We start from the raw sequence: 20,093 nt of genomic DNA, 5'->3' as shown, positions 1-20,093 counted from the left end.
GAAAGGGAATAGAGAGACAAGGGAAAATTTTGTGGCAGAACTATAGCTTCTGGAATGAGCTGAATTGTGATGATTGATGCCCAGGGATGAGCCCCAAACCACCTTATCCAAGGCCAGAGGGGACTCAGGCTCAACCACAGGGGTGAGGTAGGATGGGACATCCTTTGAGAGGAGAAGCCAGACTCACAGTGAGCTGGCAAGCATGATTCAATTTTAGAAATGAACCCAGGGAACTCAGAAGTAGCTTTCAAGGAAACGTTTATCAGTGATGTCATGATCTACAACTGCTGCTGCTTTCAGTCTGAAGATTTCCTGAAGGCAACAACTGTTTGGCCCCTCAGATGGGGGATTCCATGAAGGCAGATCCTTTGCCTCTCTTCTCAGACCGAAGGATGACAAGGGGTAGGCACTATGTTTCCCCATTAGAACAGGGACTCCCTGAGGAGAGGATCATCTCTCCCACTTGACTGGGGACTCACTCCATGATCTCTGTGATCAGAAATAATAATAATAATGATAATAATTATTTATATAAACTTTAAGGTTTGCAAAGTACTTTAAGTATATTAACTCATTTTAACACCATAGCCTTATGAGGCTGGTGTGACAACTATCCACATTTTACAGTTAAGGAAACAGAGATGTCAGGGAGCTGCTAGGGAGTGTCTAAGGCAAAATTTGAACTCAGGTCTTCCAGACTCCAAGTCCAGCACTCTATTAAAAACATTTAACATGTTTTTAATTTAACTAACAGTTACAAATGCCAGCTGTGCCCATGGCACAGTGGGTCCCCACTTTGTGGCTCCCAACAACACCTGAAAGTGATGACAGGCAAGGGTTTCCTGCTCTCACCACAGGCTCCATTTCACTTCCACTTTTACCGCTACCAGGCAGGGGGAGGAGGGCAGGGACCTGGCAGAGCCAATATGAAAGCAAGGAAGGCCTTGGGTATAAATGGGCTTCTTTTCCTGCATAAGAGACGTTAGGCAGAGGGAGCTTATGGACTGGTAGTTCTCCTAAGTGGTGTGATTCAGAGGCCTCTAACAGATACATACAGAGCAGCATGATGAACTGGAGAAGGGGGAGAGGGTCATTCTCATCCTGGCTACTTGTTGTGGTGCTGCTAGCTCTGAGAGAGATCCAGACAGGTGAGTCTGGGCAAATGGGGGAAGGGGGATGTAGAGGTCTGGGTTTCATATGGAAAGCTTGGTCTGATGTGAGAAACACAAATAATGACCTCATGCCCTGGCCTATTTTGGGGGAGACACTGTCTGTTGTCAGCTTTCTGGGAAGCGAAAGCACCCATCTGAAAGAGGAGACATTGATCATGACCTTAAGGAACTCTTAGTCTGATGGGGAGACCTGATATAGACAGAGGGAATATACAGGCACAGAGAAACAAGGATATAACTTGGAGCAACTGGACAGAACTATTATCTTGTTTCCTGGAGATAAAATTCAAGTGACTCCAACCAATCTGAGTCAATCAGAGAAATGTCTTCAGAGAAAGGGAAATTTTACCTAAGACAGAGGTTGTGCCTTTCAAGACAAATTCCTGGCTTTTGTCCACTTCTCCATGAGAATTAGCAGGGATCAATGAAGGACAGTGGCTGCATCAGTCAGGGCAGTGTAAATAATGGAGAAATGGGAGTTCTACAGCTTGCTTTAATGTGCTTAAATTTCAAAGATCTCCTGACATGGACTTGACTCATGCCTAGGGGAGAAAGGCAGGATGGGAGCTGTCCAGGCTGTCATACCTTAAAAGGGGAAGAGGAAGGACCAAAACAACCCCTTTGAGAGCCTGACCAAAGAGACAGGAAGGAGAAAATGAGGCTGTACCAATGTACCCACTTGAGGGTTGGGTCTACAGTAATAAATGCCATTGGTTGTTATCTTACAACATTGTCTCTGTATACACAAGTATGTTTTTTTAAAAAGTGATATGTGTCCTTTATGAAAGACAGTAGGGAATAGTGATAGGGAGCTGGCCTGTGAATCAGAAAGCCCTGGCCTTCAGTGCCACCTCTGATACATATTAGCTGTGTGACAATGGGCAAGTCATTGAACCTCCCAGTGTCCCAGGGAACTCCCCCACCATAAGGGGCAGAGCAGGTGCATCAGGAGCTATTTTACAGATAGTTCCTATGCTGATGAACTCATAGGTACTTTTTTTTTTTAAGGCAATTGGGGTTAAGTGACTTGCCTCGGGTCACACAGCTAGTAAGTGTCAAGTGTTTGGTCTAAGGCCGGATTTCAACTGAGGTCCTCTTGACTTCAGGGTTGGTGCTCTATCCACTATGCCACCTAACTGCCCCTAAATCACTACTTTTTTTTTGACCCAAAGAAGTCTCCAATGTTTGAACAGAGCAGACTGAAGCAGGGATGTATTTCATTGGGGCTTCAGATAAGCCAGGGAGAAGCTGAGTCTAGTAGGTGACAATTCTACCTCTTTATTATTTTATTTCCCCCCTGTTACATGTAAAACAATTCTCAACATTTGTTTTCAAAAGTTTGGGTCCCAAATTCTCTCCCTTCCTTCCTTCCCACCACTCTTCATTGAGAAGGCAACCAATTTGATATAGGTTTTACATATGCAGTCATGCAAAACATTTCCATCAAAATCACATTAAGAAAGAAAATATAGACCAAAAAATAAAAAAAAATATGCTTCAGTTTGTATTGACACCATCAGTGCTGGCTAAGGACAGCATTTTTCATTATAAGTCCTTCAGAGTTGTCTTGGATCTCTATATTGCTCAGAATAGTGAAGTCATTCACAGTTCTTTATAGACAGAGCATTTCACTTTGCATCAGCTCATGTAAGTCCAAGCTTTTCTGAGAGCATCCTGATAATCCACTTCTTATAGCACAATGGTGTTCCATCATAATCACATACCACAATTTGTTCAGCCACTTCCCAAATGATGTGCATCCCCTCAATTTCCAATTATTTGTCACCAGAACACAGCTGCTATGACTATTTTGGTACACATACATCCTTTTCATTTTTGTTTCTTATCTCTTTTGGAATACAGATCTAGTAGTGGTCAAAGGGTATGCATGGTTTTATAGCCATTTGGGCATAGTTCTAAATAGCTCTATAGAATGGTGGAATCATTTCACAACTCTATCAACAATGCATTAATGTATCATTTTTCCTACATTCCCTCCAACATTTGTCATTTTCCTTTTCTGTCCTATTAGTCAATCTAATAGGTAAGAGGTAGTACCTCAGAATTGTTTTAACTTGTGTTGTTGCAATCAATGGTGAAATTCTACCTCTTGTAACTCAGTCAGAGAGGAACAGAAAAAATAGTAACTCTAAGGCCACTTATCAGGGCCATGGGTCCTAAAAGGAGAGAGGAGGGCTCCAGCCTTCATCAGTTTAGTTCATTGCGCCCATAGTGTGGGTGAACCTTCACGATCTCTGGATGCTCAGCAGCAAAAACTTTGCAGCAAGAAGAGTGAGAGTATCCCAGGCTGTCAGTCTGAACAACAGAAACTGTTCTGGCTGCACATTCCCTCAAAGGAAGCTTCTCTCATTCATGTGATATGGAAATACAGAACATCTCCAAGACAAAGGGTCCCTCCTTCATGCGATCTGAGCCTGCTCCGAAACCCTGACTGCATATATAAATGCTGAAAAGCAGCAGTGGGAGGTGGACGGCTATGAGGAGATCCTAAGCTTCCGAGAGGCCCCTTCACATCGGACCCCTCATGTCTCTTTTTCCTGTCTTGCCATTCAGCCCACCACAAACATGAGATGAAACACACTGCAGTGGGCACGTCCCGAACTCTCGTGGATCTCATTACTGTTGGCATCATTGATGACGTTCAGTGGGCTTCCTATTACAAATCAAACCATCAGATTGTGGTGAAGGCAGCCTGGATCACTGAGGCTGTGGGAATGAACTTAATTGAGGAGATGAGACATTTGATGCAGAACCACGAGGGAGATTTCCAGTCTGTCATCCACTACTTGACAAGAAATGACACCAAGACTGAGAGTAAGTCATGCCTTGCCCCCATCCTTCCCCTCACCCTAACTCATCTTCTGTCAACCAAGGCTGCTGGCCCAGTCCCCAACAACCTGGATCATTAGAATGCCAACACAGGGGGCAGCTAGGTGGCGTAGTGGACAGAGCCCCGGCCTTGGAGTCAGGAGGACCTGAATTCAAATCTGACCTCAGACACTTGACACTTACTAGCTGTGTGACGCTGGGCAAGTCACTTAACCCCAATTGTTTCACCAAAAAGCAAAAAAAAAAAGCCAACCCAGGGGCTCAGACCACTGTTACTTCATTCTGTAGGGAAAGGGCCGTGAAGGATCCAGTTCTGAATCATGTCAACTTCCCAAGACACCAAATCCTCCATTGAAATCAGTTCAGAGGGCCTTTCTCTTCAACTTCAGAGTTTTCACATTTTATTTCTTTCCAAATTTTTTTTTTGATCGTTGTATGTGAACTCAAGATATTGAACTTCTTAACCTTCCTTGGTCCCGGAATTCAGTGATCAGTCCCACTTGATTCCTTGGCTCACTGATATCTTTCTATCTTTCTCCTCCTCCTCCTCCTCCTCCTCTCCTCCTCCTCCTCCTCCTCCTCCTCCTCCTCCTCCTCTTCTTCTTCTTCTTCTCTTCTTCTTCTTCTCTTCTTCTTCTTCTCCTCCTTGTCCTCATTCTCTTTCTCCTCCTCCTCCTCCTCCTCCTCCTTGTCCTCATTCTCTTTCTCCCCCTTCTCCTCTTCCTCTTTCTTCTTCTTCTTTTCTTGTTCTTCTTGTTCTTCTTGTTCTTCTTGTTCTTGTTCTTGTTCTTGTTCTTCTTCTTCTTCTTCTTCTTCTCCTCATTCTCTTTCTCCTCCTCCTCCTCTTACTCCTATTTCTGCCCTTCCTTCTCTTCCTCATCCTCTTTTTCCTTGTTCCCTTCCTCTTCTTGGCACCTGCTCCTGATTTGTACTTTTAAAAATTTTTATCCCTCATTATTATTGATTCTAAATCACAGAAATGTGCTTATTCTATAGTCCATATATAAAAGAAAAGACTACATATGGATTCGGAAAGAGTGCAGTAGGACAGGATAAATGGGAATCAATAAAAAGACTGAATTATTCTTGACTCCTAATCTCTGTCCTTTAACAGCTCCCTTTCCTATCTTTGCTTGGATTCTTCCTAGGCTTGGAGAATCACGCTCCCTTTTAGATAGCAGGGTTGTTCTACCTCACATGCAAGTTACCTCTGAAGTTCACAAAAAATACTTTTTTTCTTCCAGGATCCACAACTCAGTTTCTCTCCATCAATTTCTCCACACCCAATTTTCTCTCAGAGTATCCCATGTTTTTCCTCCCCACAGGGAATCACACATTGCAGATTCATTTTGATTGTGAATTAGATGGCAATATCCAGTTGAGCAGCCTCATAAAGTATGGCCTGGATGGAGAAGATTTGATCCAGATAGACAAGCTAGAAGGACACTGGGTGGTTCTGAATCCTAGCGCTCACAGCTTCAAATTAATTTTGGAAAATGCTTTCTCGACTGAAATGAGAAAACTTTACAATCAGAAATATTGTGTTGGAGCCATGCAGAAAATCCTTCAGAATTCAAGCATGAAAGAGAATCGTGAGTACATTCCCCACCCCTCCCATCCTTTACCAAACCATTTCCTCCATCTTTGTAGCTGGAGCATTGGAATTAGGAGGTAGAAGACCTGGGACGCAGCTCTCTCTAACATCACAACAATACACATAGGAGAAATGTGAGGAGTTATCTTTATTCATTTATTCAGATGATGAAAGTTCTATTCCCATGCCTCAGTACACTATGGAGCTCACTGTAGATCCTTTAAGGCAGTGTCCCACCTCAATTTTTTTTGAGTATAAGGATTATTTTTTATTTTAATTTTGTGCACTTCAGTATTCCACAGATTAAAGTTGTGCTATTAGCAGCCCTTGACTGGAAAAAAAATATTCAAATGCATCTGTGGTCCTCTCCACATGGATTTCACCTCCAATGATGCAGATCATACTTCCTCCATCATTGTCATTCTCAGCAATTCTTGTCTCTGTCCTCCCATAAAATTGTGATAGAAGGTCTGCCCCATATGCTGTGGTCCTTCCTTGATTCCACTTTTTAAGATTAATGTTTGGTTTGTTAATTAACATAAATATATTTTCAGAGGACTGAAAGGTTTTGATTTCAGGGAGAAATACAACATCTGTTTTACTTGGCTTTCTCTCCTTTTTAAAATAGGGTTCTATTTTTTAATGAAAAGAAATACATTTCTCTCTCTCTCATCTCTTGCCAAGGTAGGAGAAAAGAAAAATAAATTCCTTGTAGCAAATACACAGTCAAGCAAAACAAATTCTCTCATTAGTTGTGTTTTAAAAACAGTCTCATCTGCAACCTGAATCTATTTCCTATCAGTCAGAATGTGGGTAACACGCTCTGTCATCAGTCCTGTGGAGTCCTGGATTGTTGCAGAGTTGATCGTAGTCCTTAAAGCTGTCAAAGTTGTTTGTCTGAACTGTATTGTTGCTATTGTATAAGTTATTCTCCCAATTCTGCTCATTTCATTCTTTCAGCATTTATAAGTCTTCATTTTCAAAGTATTCATTCAAAAGGCTTTATTTTTATAAAACTGATGTCACAGTATAAATTGTTCTTGTGGTTTTTCTTTATTTTTCATCAATTCCTACAAGTGTTTCTCTTTTTATGAAATCATGGGTTTCCTCATTTATTTCAGCACAATAATATTCCATCAGTTCATATGCAACAATGTGTTCAGCCTCTCCCCAGCTGATGGGTATCCCTTTAGTTGCCTACAAAAAAAGCTGCTCTAAGTATTTTTGCACATATCAGACCCATTTCCTATTTCTTTATTTTTTTTAGGTGCAGAGTAACCTTTAGTACTTAATTCCAAAATGCTTTCCAGAATGGTTGTACTTATCTGCAGGTGCATCAACCATTTCACTGCACCCCCTCCAACATTTGCCATTTTTTTGGTCATGTTTACCAATCTGATGAGTGTGAGGTAAAACCTCAGAATTGCTGCAATTTGCCTTTCTCATTATTAAATTTTTTGACTTTTTTTTTTATGTGGCTGTAGATAGACTGTCTTTCTTCCTTTGACAACTGCCTTTGATCATTTATCAATTGGGAACTGGCTCTTACTGGACACATTTGAGTCAGTTCCTTTTATATCTTGGAAATGAGGCCTCTAAGATAAATTTGTTGCATTTTCATTTTTTGCTTTCAACATTGAGGGCATACAAATGGAGCACTCTGACCAGCTGCCTATGACTTCTACCACTTTCTATGGACCAGACCATCATCTTTCCCACTTACATATTTTCCTAATGTTATCCTTTATTCCCATTGTTCTTTGAAGCATCATATCAAAATGCTCCTATGAAGTCATTAGTGTTTTTTTTTCCCAGGCACTTGGGGTTAAGTGACTTGCCAAGGGTCACACAGCTAGTAAGTGTCAAGTGTTTGTCCTGAGGCTGGATTTGAACTCAGGTCCTCCTGACTGCAGGGTTGGTGCTCTATCCACTGCGCCACCTAGTTGACCCCTTATTAGTGCTTTTGAATGGATTTTTAAATTTTGTGACAACAATTAGTACATCTATTTGAAAAGTTGTACATATTTGTGAGACATTGTTTATTTTGTCTATAGAAAATATCTGCAGTGGAAAGAACGTAGTACTGAATTCCAGAACCGTTGTCCAATTTCTCTGGTCCTTAGGTTCCTCATCTATAAAATGTGAGTCCTAAGTCCCTTTCTGTTTTACATAGCTCATCAATTTAGTCCAATTCTCTTTACAGCTGAGGAAATTATGCCCCAGCGATGTTAAGGGACTTGCTTAAACTCACAAGAGAAGTAAAGACCAGATCCAGGATTTCTCATGAACTCCCAGTTGAGCCCTTTCTACTGCATCATATGGCCTCATGGTGCTTTGACCCGAGTCACTGTAGCAAATCATGTAATAGAATAAATCCCTTGGAGAAGGTTTCTTGGTGTTTTTGTCCCACAGGAGAGGAACTGCTGATACAATATGACAGCAGAGAAACGTAGGTTCTGACTTGTCCTACCCAGCAGGTGAAGCTTGAAACACAGACCTGGGGACATACCTTAGGTGTGTTGGGAATGGCCCAGTCTAGGTAAGCTCTGATAGAATCATTATTGGGTTACTGTGAAGAATTCTTTGGGTCCCAGAATATTGTGAAAACAATATTGTGTCTAAAATTTAATGGAGAGTCTGAGTATGGCTGCTAGATTGAGCACCTGGGTGGTGCCATGGATAGACCACTTGGCCTGGAGTCAGGAAGAGTTTGAATCCATTCTCTGAGACTTACAAGCCAGGTGACTCAGGGTAAATCACTTGACCTTTGTTTGCCTTATTTTCCTCATCTGTTAAATGGGCATAATAATAGCATCTGTCTTTCAGGATTGTTGTGAGGCTCAATGAGATAATATTTGTAAAGTGCTTAGCACTGTGCCTGGCACATAGAGAGTATAATATAAATTTTATCTATCATTAATAATATTTAACCTCAGTTATACAAGTATTGAAATATAAAAGAAGATTGTGGTCTGAAGAACTTCTCATAGCATTTGCTGCTTATCCCCACTTGCAGTTGGTTTAGATGTCTCCTGCTTGTATAGAAATAGAAAATCACTGAATTTCCAAGCTGGTAAGAATGTTATTTGTGTGTGAAAAAGCCTGTCTTCTACAATATGCCCAATACACATTCCTTTACCAACCCTGAGGCGATGGGACATGTCAGGTATGGAGTGAGACATGTGTATATGTGTGTGTGTGTGTGAATATATATAATATATTTGTACACAGCCACTGAGGGAATTTTTTTTTTGCCTGACTGTATGTGTTTGCTACAAGAAATATGTTTTTCTTTTCTAATAGGACATAAGGGGGAGAGATGTTAAATAGATTTCTGTTAATTTAAAAAAGACAGTTGGCAGAGCTGCAGATGTGAATTCTTGCAGGCATTCATAGATGAGGTGACTGTTTTACTGCACTGTTTTGTTTAGTTATAAAAGACCTCTCTCAGAGTAGGAGTAACCTTTAAATGTTTATTATGTAAAAACAAAGCATATAATAAAACATTAAAATATAGATATGCATGTAAAAATAAAAGAAACAGAAGTTAAACTTTCCAAAACAATAATATACCATCTGTATAAGAAAATAACTGCAGTTTTAAGACAAAAAGGGAGTAAAGTTATCATCATGGTTATATAATATGATAAAATAAACTGTCCTGATATGGTTACACACTTTGCTCACACTGATAAATTAATGTGATGTGGAAATGTTAGAGAATAAAATGCTAATGTCAAACAGAAAATAAACCTGATAAGTGATTGTCCCATCTTTTTCTGGGGACTTTAATGAAAGGAAACTCCCTTCCTTCCCAGGCATTGCTTTCCAGGCTCAGCTTCATAAACAACCAAAATGACAACATAACATAACATAACATAACATAACATAACATAACATAACATAACATAACATAACATAACATAACATAACACAACACAACACAACACAGCATAGCATAGCATAGCATAGCATAGCATAGCATAGCATAGCATAGCATAGCATAGCATAACATAACATAACATAGCATAGCATAGCATAGCATAGCATAGCATAACATAGCATAGCATAGCATAGCATAGCATAGCATAGCATAGCATAGCATAGCATAGCATAACATAACATAACATAACATAACATAACATAACATAACATAACATAAATAACATAACATAACCAAGAAAAACATAAGCCAAAATGTGTTCCTGCTGCTCACAGTACAGGGCATTAGACACTAGGGGGTGGTATACACAGAGGCAACTGACACTGCTGGAGGAAGATAAGGCTAAGATTGGTCAATAAGGAGTAGGGGAGGGAGGGAGGATGAAGGGACCAATGCATCCTAATTCACTTTGGACATGATGTCTTGCTTCTCTCTCGTCTTCTGCCTTCAGTGCCACCTGAAGTGTATGTGTCCCGCCGAGATTTCCCCAATGGCACTATTAGCTTCTCCTGCACAGCCACAGGCTTCTACCCACGATCCATCCTGCTGCACTGGAAGAAGGGTATTGAGGGTGCTATATGGGGGAAAGAGAGCTCCAGCGGCACCCTGCCTAATTCTGATGACACCTTCTATCTCCGAATCTCCCTGGAGATCCCACCAGGAGACACAGGGACAGGTTATGCCTGTGTGGTAGATCACAGTCAGCTGGAGACACCAGCTGTGTACCCTGGTGAGTGTCTCAGCCAAGCTACTTGGGCTCATTCCCTGAAGGCCAAGCCATGGGATTCTGTTAATTCCTGCCCACTTCCATCCCTGCATGGTAAAGGGTCCAAGGGCAAAGTCCCTGCTAAACATTCTTCCCCTTGCACCATGGAGAAATTGAATTCCCTCCATCCCCTTGATTTGCTGACTCTTCTCCTCCTGTAGTCCCTGAGAAGCCCCCCCAGTGGAATTTCTGGCCTGTTGCCTTGAGCATCCTTCTAGCAGCCATCCTGACGATTAGCTGTTTTGTGGTCTTCACCAAATGGATGAAGAGAAAGTCAGGTGTGTATTATTAGGTGACAGGGAAAGGGATGGGAAGAAGAGAACACAAAGTAATAAAACAAGGTGTTATTGAGGTTGATGTTAATAATTGTGTTGTTTTTGAAAAAGAAAATCCTACAAACACAGAATCTCTGAGTAGGAAGGCACTTTGAACTCCAGCTAATCCAAACCTTATAAGAACATATTTTCTCTGTTCAACATTAGTAAGAAATGATCATATATCCTTGGATTGAAGACTTTAAGTGATGGTAAAGTCATAACCTTAAATATTTTTTACTGATATAGTTGTTTTAAAGGAAGCATGGCTTAGTAGATGGAGAAGACCTGGGGTCAAGTCCAACTTCTGATACAAAATGGTTGTTTGTTCCTGGGCAAATCACTTAACCTCTCCACATCCTAGGCAACTCTCTCGTACTCCAAGTTCCAGAAAAGATGCTAACACAATAGTCCAGCTGTGCTCTTTCCAGGACAGCATTCAACAGGGCCATTGCTGTCCTCCTTCAGCACATTGTCCTTTTATTCCTACATACTAAGATTCCTTTAGCTGTCTGGCTGCCACGTCACATTGTTGGCTCTTAAGGAGTTTAATCTCCACTAAAACTATCAGCTTGTTTTTACACAAACTCTTGTCTACCTAAGGTCCCCAACCCCACTATAGGACTTTACATTTGTCTTTTTAAAATTTAATTCACTGTTCAATCCCTTGTTCTTTCCTGTTACCCACTTTATGGATCCCAACTTTTCTTTCTTGTCTGTTAATTCTCTCTGTCAGTTTTCTTTCATCCTTTAGATTTGAGAAACATTCTATCTCTGATTCATGCAAGTCATTGATTGAAATACTGAGCAGAAGAGAGTTATGGATAGTTCCCCATGCCATACCACTGCAGACATGCTCCACTAAATGTTGTCTCTGATCCACTGATCATCAGGCTTTGAGTCCAGGCTTTCTACCAGTTCTGAGCTTAGCCAATCAAAAAGCCATAGCTCTACATCTTTCCTTGAAAGAGACCATGGAGGTCTTTGTCAAATGTGTTGTGAAATCTAGGTCTATGACATTTCCCTAATTGACAATGATCCTGTTATTAAATTGAAATAAAGTTCATCTGGAATGACCTATTCTGGTATCTCATTGGTCTCCTGCAGTGCCTCCAGTTATCTTAGGATCTGAAAAGGAAATTCCTCTGGATGAGGTGATGTGTATTTAGTCAGGGCAGCTATACCCCCTGATTCCTATCTTAGGTCTCATCTCTCTATTATTAAGTTTGTTCTCATTAAAAATTACCATTTGTAGAAAAAAGGCAAGCAAGTTAACAGTTGAGCAACAAAGTCTTCTCCCTGTCATTAGTTAACATCCCATGTCCCCACCTCCCCAGTCCTACCCATTTTTGGTTCCTTATCTCCCCCCCTTCCCACTATAGCCTTAAAAATACCACCCTTATTGTTGTACTTAGAATAGATCACCAGTTTCAAATTTTTTGGACTTACATGTTCATGTCTTTTTAAAAAATATGCATTTTTTGGGGATAAATTTTGCTCTTCAATCACATACATTTTCCCATTGAGTCTGGCCCCACTCCAAGAGAACTATCTTCAATGATAAATGATGAAAAGAAAAAACAGCCAAGCGAAACTAGATCAAATACATACAAACTATATAAAAAAAGATTTATCATATGGAGTGTTTCTCCTAAAGAGATACCCCAGCTCTAGAAAGCAAGGAGTAGCTTCTCATATCTCTTCTTTGTTCTCAAGGACATTCAATGTTATTTTGCACCCTCCATTTTCAAAAGTTTTATTTCTATTCTTTCCATTTACATTTTATAGGAATTTTGCATATGGGTTTCCTGCTACTGCTTACTTCACATTGTATCAGCTCATGTCTTCCTATGTTTTTCTGTATATTTATTAATTTTTCTTACAGCACAATTCCATAATATTTATATACCACAGCTTTTCTAGCCATTCCCCTAAAGATTAACATCTACTTTGTTTCCAGTTCTTTGATACTACAAAAAATGTTATAATAATTTTTTTTTGTGTCTGTGAGGTCTTTTTTTTCCTAATAAATAATAATAGCTAACATTCATATGGTACCTAGAATGTTCTAGTCACTGTACTACGTGGTTTACAATTTTTTTCTTATTTCTTCCTCATAGCAATCCTGAGGGGTAAGTGCTATTATTACCCCCATTTAATGGATTAGAAAACTGAGGCAAGTAGAGGCTAAGTGACTTGCACAGGGTCACATAGGTACTAAACTCTGAGGCCATATTTGAACTCAGGTCTTCCTGATTCCAGGCCCAGCATGCAGTTCACTATGGTGCCCACCTAGCTGCCCTTTCTGTCATTCTTTGTGGTATATACCTAGCAGTGGACTCTCTGGGGCAAAAGTTATAGACATTTTACTCAGTTTCTTCCTGTAATTCCAGATTCCTTTGAAGAATGTTTGGAATAATTTGGAGCTTCTTTCCACTACCTCTCCAAATGCAAATATCCTTTTGTTATCTTTTGTAATTTGGTGAAGAGGAGGTGAAGCTTCAGAGTTGTTTTAATTTGTATTTCTGTATAGTGATTTGGAAAATTCTGTCACATAGTTGTTAATAGATGGCTTCTTCTTTTGAGAACTTCATGTCTTTTGACCACATAGCTTTTGAGGAATGGCTTTTGTATATTTCTACGTATCTTAAATATCTGACCCTTGTAGGAAATATTTGATCAAAAATATTTTCCAGTCAAACAGTTCACTCCATTGGCTATTTGGATTTCTTTTCTTCACATTTTCAATTTTATGTAGTTGAAAAATATCTATTTTATTTTATATAGTCTTTTTCGTGCCCCCTTTTCTTATGAATTCAGCCCCTATACATAGTTTTGAAAGGAACCCAATTTAATGATCTTCTAATTATTTATGGTACAATCTTTAATATTCAGTCACATATCTATTTTATATTTATTGTGATATATAATGTAAGATGTTGGTCTAATTTCTGCCATACTTCCTTCTAGTTTTCCAGGCATCTGTCTTTATTCTTATATGCTGTGTTTTTGTGTTGATCCTATATTACTTCTGTGCATATTTTTTAAAAATCCAAGTTGGTGAATTTTCTGAGAATCCACATTTGTCTATTTAAACAACTCCCCCTTTTTCCTTCTCATCAGAATTGTTCCTCTTTGACCTCAAAAATTCACTCTTGAGAATTGCACAACCCATCTAAATAATCTTCCTTTTGCAGAATTTTAGTCTTTGTGATTCAAATCATCCTTCCTCATAATATTTTGCAATCTTCACTCCCCAACCCTAGGGTGCATGTCCTACTGTGCCTAATTCTTGCCTTCTTATCCTAAACTCTAAGATGGTATGATCACTGTGAACAAATTCTGACCATTTCCACACAGCAGCCAATTACTCCCTTTTAGTAATATTCATAATAGAATATCTACATATTGGTCCCTTCACTCTTTGAAGTCATTATTAAGGAAAGTCAAGAAATTATTAGTTGCTCTTCTTTTGGCAGAATGTGCCAGGTAATTTAAACTCCTCATTACTTCTTTATGCCTTTGGTTTTTAGCTTATAATATGGTTCCTGACCTTCTCTTTCCATCCAAGTAGTCCAGGGTATACTCTGGTGACAAAAATCACTTTGTTTTCTCCTTCAGTTGTGACTCAGGTGTTCTGTACCATGCTTACCCTTTTTGGTTTCTGGATTTACTTTGATAAATTCATCTTCTTGATATACAAGGCTACCCTACACATCTCCCATTTCTTCCTACATACTTTAACTAGATTATTTTAAAACATTAGATATGCCTTTGTGGAGTCATTTTCAAGGCATGGATCTCATCTCCTCAACTCTCAGAGATAAAGTTAAAATTTCATTTTTGCCTTGGGGCCTCTAATTCCTCTTGCTTATCCACCATATTTTGTACATTTCTTCCTTGGGCAAGAAACTGGAGCAGATGGTGGCACAGCTGGCACATTCAGCACTGCTGGTAACAAAGACAAGGGATGAAGAAGAGAAAAGAAGCTTTTGGAAGGGGTTATCTAGTTAAGAAGAAGGCATCTGGAAATACTTGAGTTTCTAGACTATGCATGAAACATAAGAGCAACACACTTGTTGCAGGAATTTTCAGGGTCCTTGCTATCCACTACATGAATAGGCCAACACAGCATAAAGACAAACAGGTACATTTCAGTTTATTTCTCCATTCAAGAGTGTGAATATTTGATTCAAGAGTGTCATTATACAACGGGCATTCCACAGATGACACACACATTACAGGTATGTAAGCCACATATACATATATGATACACATGCATTTGTGTAGATGCACACACATATGTGCATATATTTGTATACACCCATATCTATCCACATATATGTATATATTTATATACATACATACACTCATGCACACATTCTCCTTCTGAGCTATATAACCCAGAGATTCTGGGTAAGATCAGATAGGTAGGAAAAGGTATATTTAAAAGACACTTAAATTATTACAAAAGAAAGACTTTTTTTTAATAGAACTACTTACACTGGACCAATGGATACTGTACCTTCTTCATCAGCTATTTAATTAACATTTATTAAGTCTCTATTGTATGCTTTACTGGATCCTATAAAGGCAATGAAATGGCTTCCTGGCAATATTCCAAGACCAATGGGTTCTTTTTAATTGTAAATTGATTAAGGGATGGAGGCACCAAAAGAGATGTTCAGGTTCAGGATGTGCCAAAGAAACACAAAGGGTGGTAGTATGGGGAAAGAAATATAATAGCAAATATAGGACAAAATGGAGTTAGGGATCTGTTACAATAAATCTCTTTTTAACAAGCTTCTGGCCAGGGACAGAGTGTGTCTAGATAATGAGGAGGTGCAGTGAATAGAACACTTGGCCTGGAATTAGGAAGACTTGAATTCAAATCTATCCACAGATGCTTACTGTCTGAGTAACTGGCTGAGTAGCCTCTATTTTCCTCAGTTTCCTCAACTGCAAAATGGGAATAATAAGTGCACCTACCCCTGTGGGGTTGTTGTGAGGGTCAGTTGAGATAATATTCGTAAAGTGCTTAGCACTGTGCCTGGAATGGAGTAGGCATTATATAAATGCTTATTCCCTTCTTCCCACTTAACTACTTCCAGCCTCAGTTTCCTCAATTGTAAAGTGAGGAAAATAATGCTTACTTCTAAATAATCCTTCTCTTTCCCTTCTCCACTTGACCAAGGATGGCAAAAGTGTTTATATACCTCGAGTTGTATAAATGTCATGGAAGAATCTTAAATTGAAAAGAAAGTGGAGAGAACAAGCTGACTCTGGACAACTATGAAGGCAGATTCCTTTAAAATGTACCTTAAAATGCTTCCAACTCCTCCTCTGACTCCTCATCCTCCTTTTCCTTAAAGGAGGAGGATGAGGAGTCAGAGGAGGAGTTGGAAGCATTACAGGCTGAAGCAAATAGCTCATCTGAAAGACTGGCGGATTTTGGTGGATTGGAAAGCTCAGATGAGTGCAATACGGCACCAAAAATTCAAATGAGACATTCAGTTGCAATAAAAGAGACATGGAGACTTAGGTGGCAGGGGAGACAACACGATGATGAGGCTGGCTTTTCCCAGGGTGAGGCTCAGCCATTGCAAGGCAGCTGTTCCGATCCCTTCTAGTTCCTCACAGGTCAGAAAACTTGCATGCAGAATTTGTGATAATGGTGTTTGCATTTACCCTCTCCTTGTGTGTTTGAGAGAAAATAAAATAAAAATCAGTCAGAGGGGAATGGTTTTCAAGAATAAGTAGGTGCTCATCCTGCTCTACTCTGGCCTCCATCAAGTCCCATCTGGAGCCTTCTATTCAGTTCTGGGAACATTCCAGGAGGGACAAAGGGTCTGAAGGGTTTACAGTAGGAAGATGGGTTGAAGGAACCCTGAATGTTTAACCTGAAGGAGCAATACCATGAATGGGTGAGTCAAGGAGATGGCAGGAAAATGATAGATGTCTTCAGGAGTTGTTATGTAGAAAAGGGAGGAGGAAGGAATGGAACTATGCATTTGTTAAACACATACTATGCTGCAGGCATTGTGCTAAGCCACTTGACTAATATTATCTCAACCGATTTTCATCACAGCCCTGTGAGGGTGAAGTAGGCACTATTATGATCCCCATTAGATAGTTGAGGAAACTGAGGCAGCCAGAGGTTAAATGACTTGCCTAAGGTCACACAGCTAATAAATATCTGAGGCTGGCTTTGAACTTAAGTCTTTCTGATTTCAAGCTCAACGCTTTATTCACTGAGTCACAGGTGCATCAAGAAGAAAAAGAGGAAGCAGACTGCTTCTGTAGAACTAGAGCAGCAGGGAGAGGCTTCAAAGAGATACATTTAGGCATGACATGAGGCGACATTTCCTGAGACTAGAGCTATCTTCAGTGACAAGGGCAGTGTTGGGAGGCACGGAGTTGGTTCCCTTCCATGAGAAGTCTTCAAGCATGGGCTGGCTGGCCGGTCACGGAGGGGACCCTCGTTTATGCATGAATGGGGCTAGCTGGCTGCTGAGGGCCCGTCACACTCTGACATCCTGTGAATCTGGACCACTCATGGTTTTTGAGAGTAGGTTACAGAGGGCAGTCATGCTGAAGGGGCATGGACTGAGATGGTCCAGACACAAGGCTGTGAGCAAAGCAGAGCCCTTGGGAAATTTACCAGAAGGAAGGAAGAATCAGTGTCTTTGTAACTAATTTCTGAGCCTTGATTTCATTCTCTTTCTTTATGTCTTCCATTAGGGTAGGAAGGAAGAAATGGACATGGGGATCATGGGGTGAGCTTAACCTAGGAATCTGTTTCACAGGGAGAACTTCACAAGCTCAACCGGAAGTACCTTTTCCTTCTTCTGTTACTTCTGTTACTCATCTTCAGTGAAGGAATTCAGCAACCTAGAAGACTGACACCAAGGCAGTTGCCATCTTCCTCGGCAGCCACCACATTTTTGCCAGAGGGATCATTTGTTGCACACCTAACCGTAATCCAAATCCTATCTATAAGTGGCCTCTCTATGTAGGAGACAAGTCTGAGATGGGGAATCCAATGAACCTCCAACAAGTGTGAGAAACCCAATGTACAGTCCATCTCAACTTCCTTTGGTAATGGGAAAGATGAGACCCAGGTCACAAGTTGAAGTGATAGACAATGTCCCCTCATGAATTCAGATGTGAAATCATTTGGAGAATTTGAGTTTGATATGGATTATTGGTTTGTCATTTATGATTTCTTTAAGGATAATGCTGTTTCCTTGTCTAGCTTTGCTTATGCTGTACAATTTTATTTTTGCTTTGTCTGATAGCATGATACATTTTTTTTGTTTCACCTGAAGCATAGTATGCTTTTTTCAGCCTTTCCTGTATTGTTCTTATAGATATGTTTCTTGAAAGCATGAGATTGTGGAATTTTTTTTTAATAAAATCTGTCAGTCTCTGATTTGAAGAATCCTCTGTTTCCACAAGAACAGATTAAACCTAAAGAACTGTTATGAAATGTGAGGAAATAATCCCACCCCATTCCATCAGGTTTCCCAGCCAAGAGAGACAGTTCATGCCTGGGCTACAGGTGGGAAAAATAGTGAGAGATAAGGTCCTCAGAGAATGGCTACTTGACGAAGAGAGTAGAGAATGTGACCTCCTTGCAGTGCATTAATTGGATAATACTGCTTTTTAATGTTTCCTGGATTATACCTATAAAAAATTTAGATGTCATTCTAATAAGTAATACACCAAACCCTTTGCAAGAGAATAGGTTTAGATTTAATTGAATTTAATTTTAAATGTTTTAATAACACCAATCCTATGCAGATCACTCTGAATGACTGGAGAAGCTGCAACATTTACCAAAGACTTAGTATGTACCATCCTGAATTAATCCATTAACAGACATCATTATGCACTTATATCCTAAATACTGGGCAAATTTAGGGAGGGTGGGAAAGGGGGGAGAGGAGGAAGGAAAGAAGGAAGGAAGAAAGGAAAGATGGAAGGGAGTGAGGGAAGAAGAAAGAAGGGAAGGAAAGTAAGGAGGAAGGAAGGAGTGAAAGAACAAGAGAAGAAGGGGAGGGAGGAAGGAATGAGGGAAAGACAGAAGGAAGGGAGGAAGAAAAAAGAAAGGAAAGAAGGAAGAAAGGGATTGAAGTAGGGTAGGAAGGTAGAAAGGAAGGAAGGTAAAGGAAGGAAGGAAGGGAAAGAAAGAAGGAAGGAAGCAAAGAAAGAAAGAATGAATCCTGTCCTCAATCACCTACCTTGGGGGTTAACATATACATTGGCTTTGTGGGGCTGACCACTCTGGCACTCTGGAGCTTTCCCTTCCATATTAATTTCCATGCCTGGAGGGCTATGTTGAAGATGAAGAAGTATATATCCTGAGTGGTAGCACAGTGGCTCAGGAGTCAGAGGATCTGCATTGAAATCTCACCTTTGATACACATTACTTGTGTTACCTTGGGCAAGTCATCTGATGTCCCTCCACCTCAGGTTCCTCTCTTATAAAATGAGAAGTTTGGACTAGAGGGCCTTTGCAGTCTCTTCCAGCCTTCCTTGAAGGATTCTCTTTTCTTGTCCTCTCAGTAGGCCATGTAGGGAAGTTGGGAAAATGTAGCAAGTCACATAAAACACAGAAAGCCTCTCCTCTGGACCTCCAAGTTTCTCCCTTTGTTCCCTCTGGGAGAGGATTTCCCAGCCCCAATATCTTTAGTGGCCCTTGCACATGGCGGTGCAAACATGTGCTTGCCTCCATGAGCCTGAACCTGGACCTCAAGTTCCTGGCTGCCTCTTCTGTGTTGCGTGGCTGTCCCTGAGCACAGGCTACCCAACAGTGATACTCAAACATGGACATTGCCAGCTTTGGCACCCCCCTTGTGAGTCTCAGAATTTCCAGGTTGTTTGCTAGTTGCTTGACGGGAGGTGATTTCGGCAGCAGCTTCTGAGAGCACAAAGGTTGGCATTATGTCCCTCTGCCACAGAAGTCTTGACCTATTTTTCATCCGCACTATGACAAATCCCTCTACCTCTAAGTTCTTTGTCAGGCCATCGCTTCTACACTGGCTTCATTCTCTTCCCTTCCCCATCTGGACCACTTGGTAAACCAGTTCAGCTTAGGATGCCCTGTTCTGTTACAGCCCTTGCCCCCTTATCCTACCATTGCTCGTGCCCTGCTAAGCATCAGTCTTAGATCACTCCCACCTTGCATTGTCTTCACTCTTACTCACATGATATTGAACAAAGCTGGAGATAATCATGAAACTGCTGACTGGGTCCATGATAAATATCAATTAGGCAATCTCAACTGAATCGTCAGTACAGCAAGGCCATCCTTTGACAGCATTCCAGTTTCACCACTTATAATTTGGAATGTGGAGTGGTTATTGGTGTTATATTAATGTAAAGAGTACAAGGCATTTAGGTTGGTTTACAGCTCTAACTTAATACATACTGATGTAGCATGGGAAACATG

At 40.4% G+C, this 20,093-nt stretch overlaps 1 protein-coding gene across 2 annotated transcripts; it reads left to right on the top strand.

The window, feature by feature from the left end:
- Nucleotides 1-899: 899 nt before the first annotated feature.
- On the top strand, nt 900-18,032 carry LOC110218435 (zinc-alpha-2-glycoprotein-like). 2 transcript variants are annotated; one of them, XM_021001154.2, is made up of 6 exons: nt 900-1,148; nt 3,747-4,007; nt 5,348-5,614; nt 10,011-10,289; nt 10,487-10,603; nt 17,446-18,032. In XM_021001154.2, the coding sequence occupies exons 1-6, from the start codon at nt 1,064-1,066 to the stop codon at nt 17,514-17,516; spliced, it is 1,080 nt and encodes a 359-aa protein (XP_020856813.1). In that variant the 5' UTR covers nt 900-1,063; the 3' UTR covers nt 17,517-18,032. The 2 variants fall into 2 exon arrangements, with proteins under 2 accessions (XP_020856813.1, XP_078005136.1); XM_078149010.1 differs by lacking the exon at nt 17,446-18,032 and having other exon boundaries at nt 10,011-10,551.
- The last annotated feature ends 2,061 nt before the right edge of the window (nt 18,033-20,093 follow it).

This window comes from Phascolarctos cinereus, unplaced genomic scaffold (assembly GCF_003287225.1).
Source record: "Phascolarctos cinereus isolate Bilbo 61053 unplaced genomic scaffold, phaCin_HiC Scaffold_2;HRSCAF=192, whole genome shotgun sequence".
In the NCBI taxonomy this organism is placed as follows: Eukaryota; Metazoa; Chordata; class Mammalia; order Diprotodontia; family Phascolarctidae; genus Phascolarctos; species Phascolarctos cinereus.
This window is presented reverse-complemented; position numbering and strand designations above follow the sequence as displayed.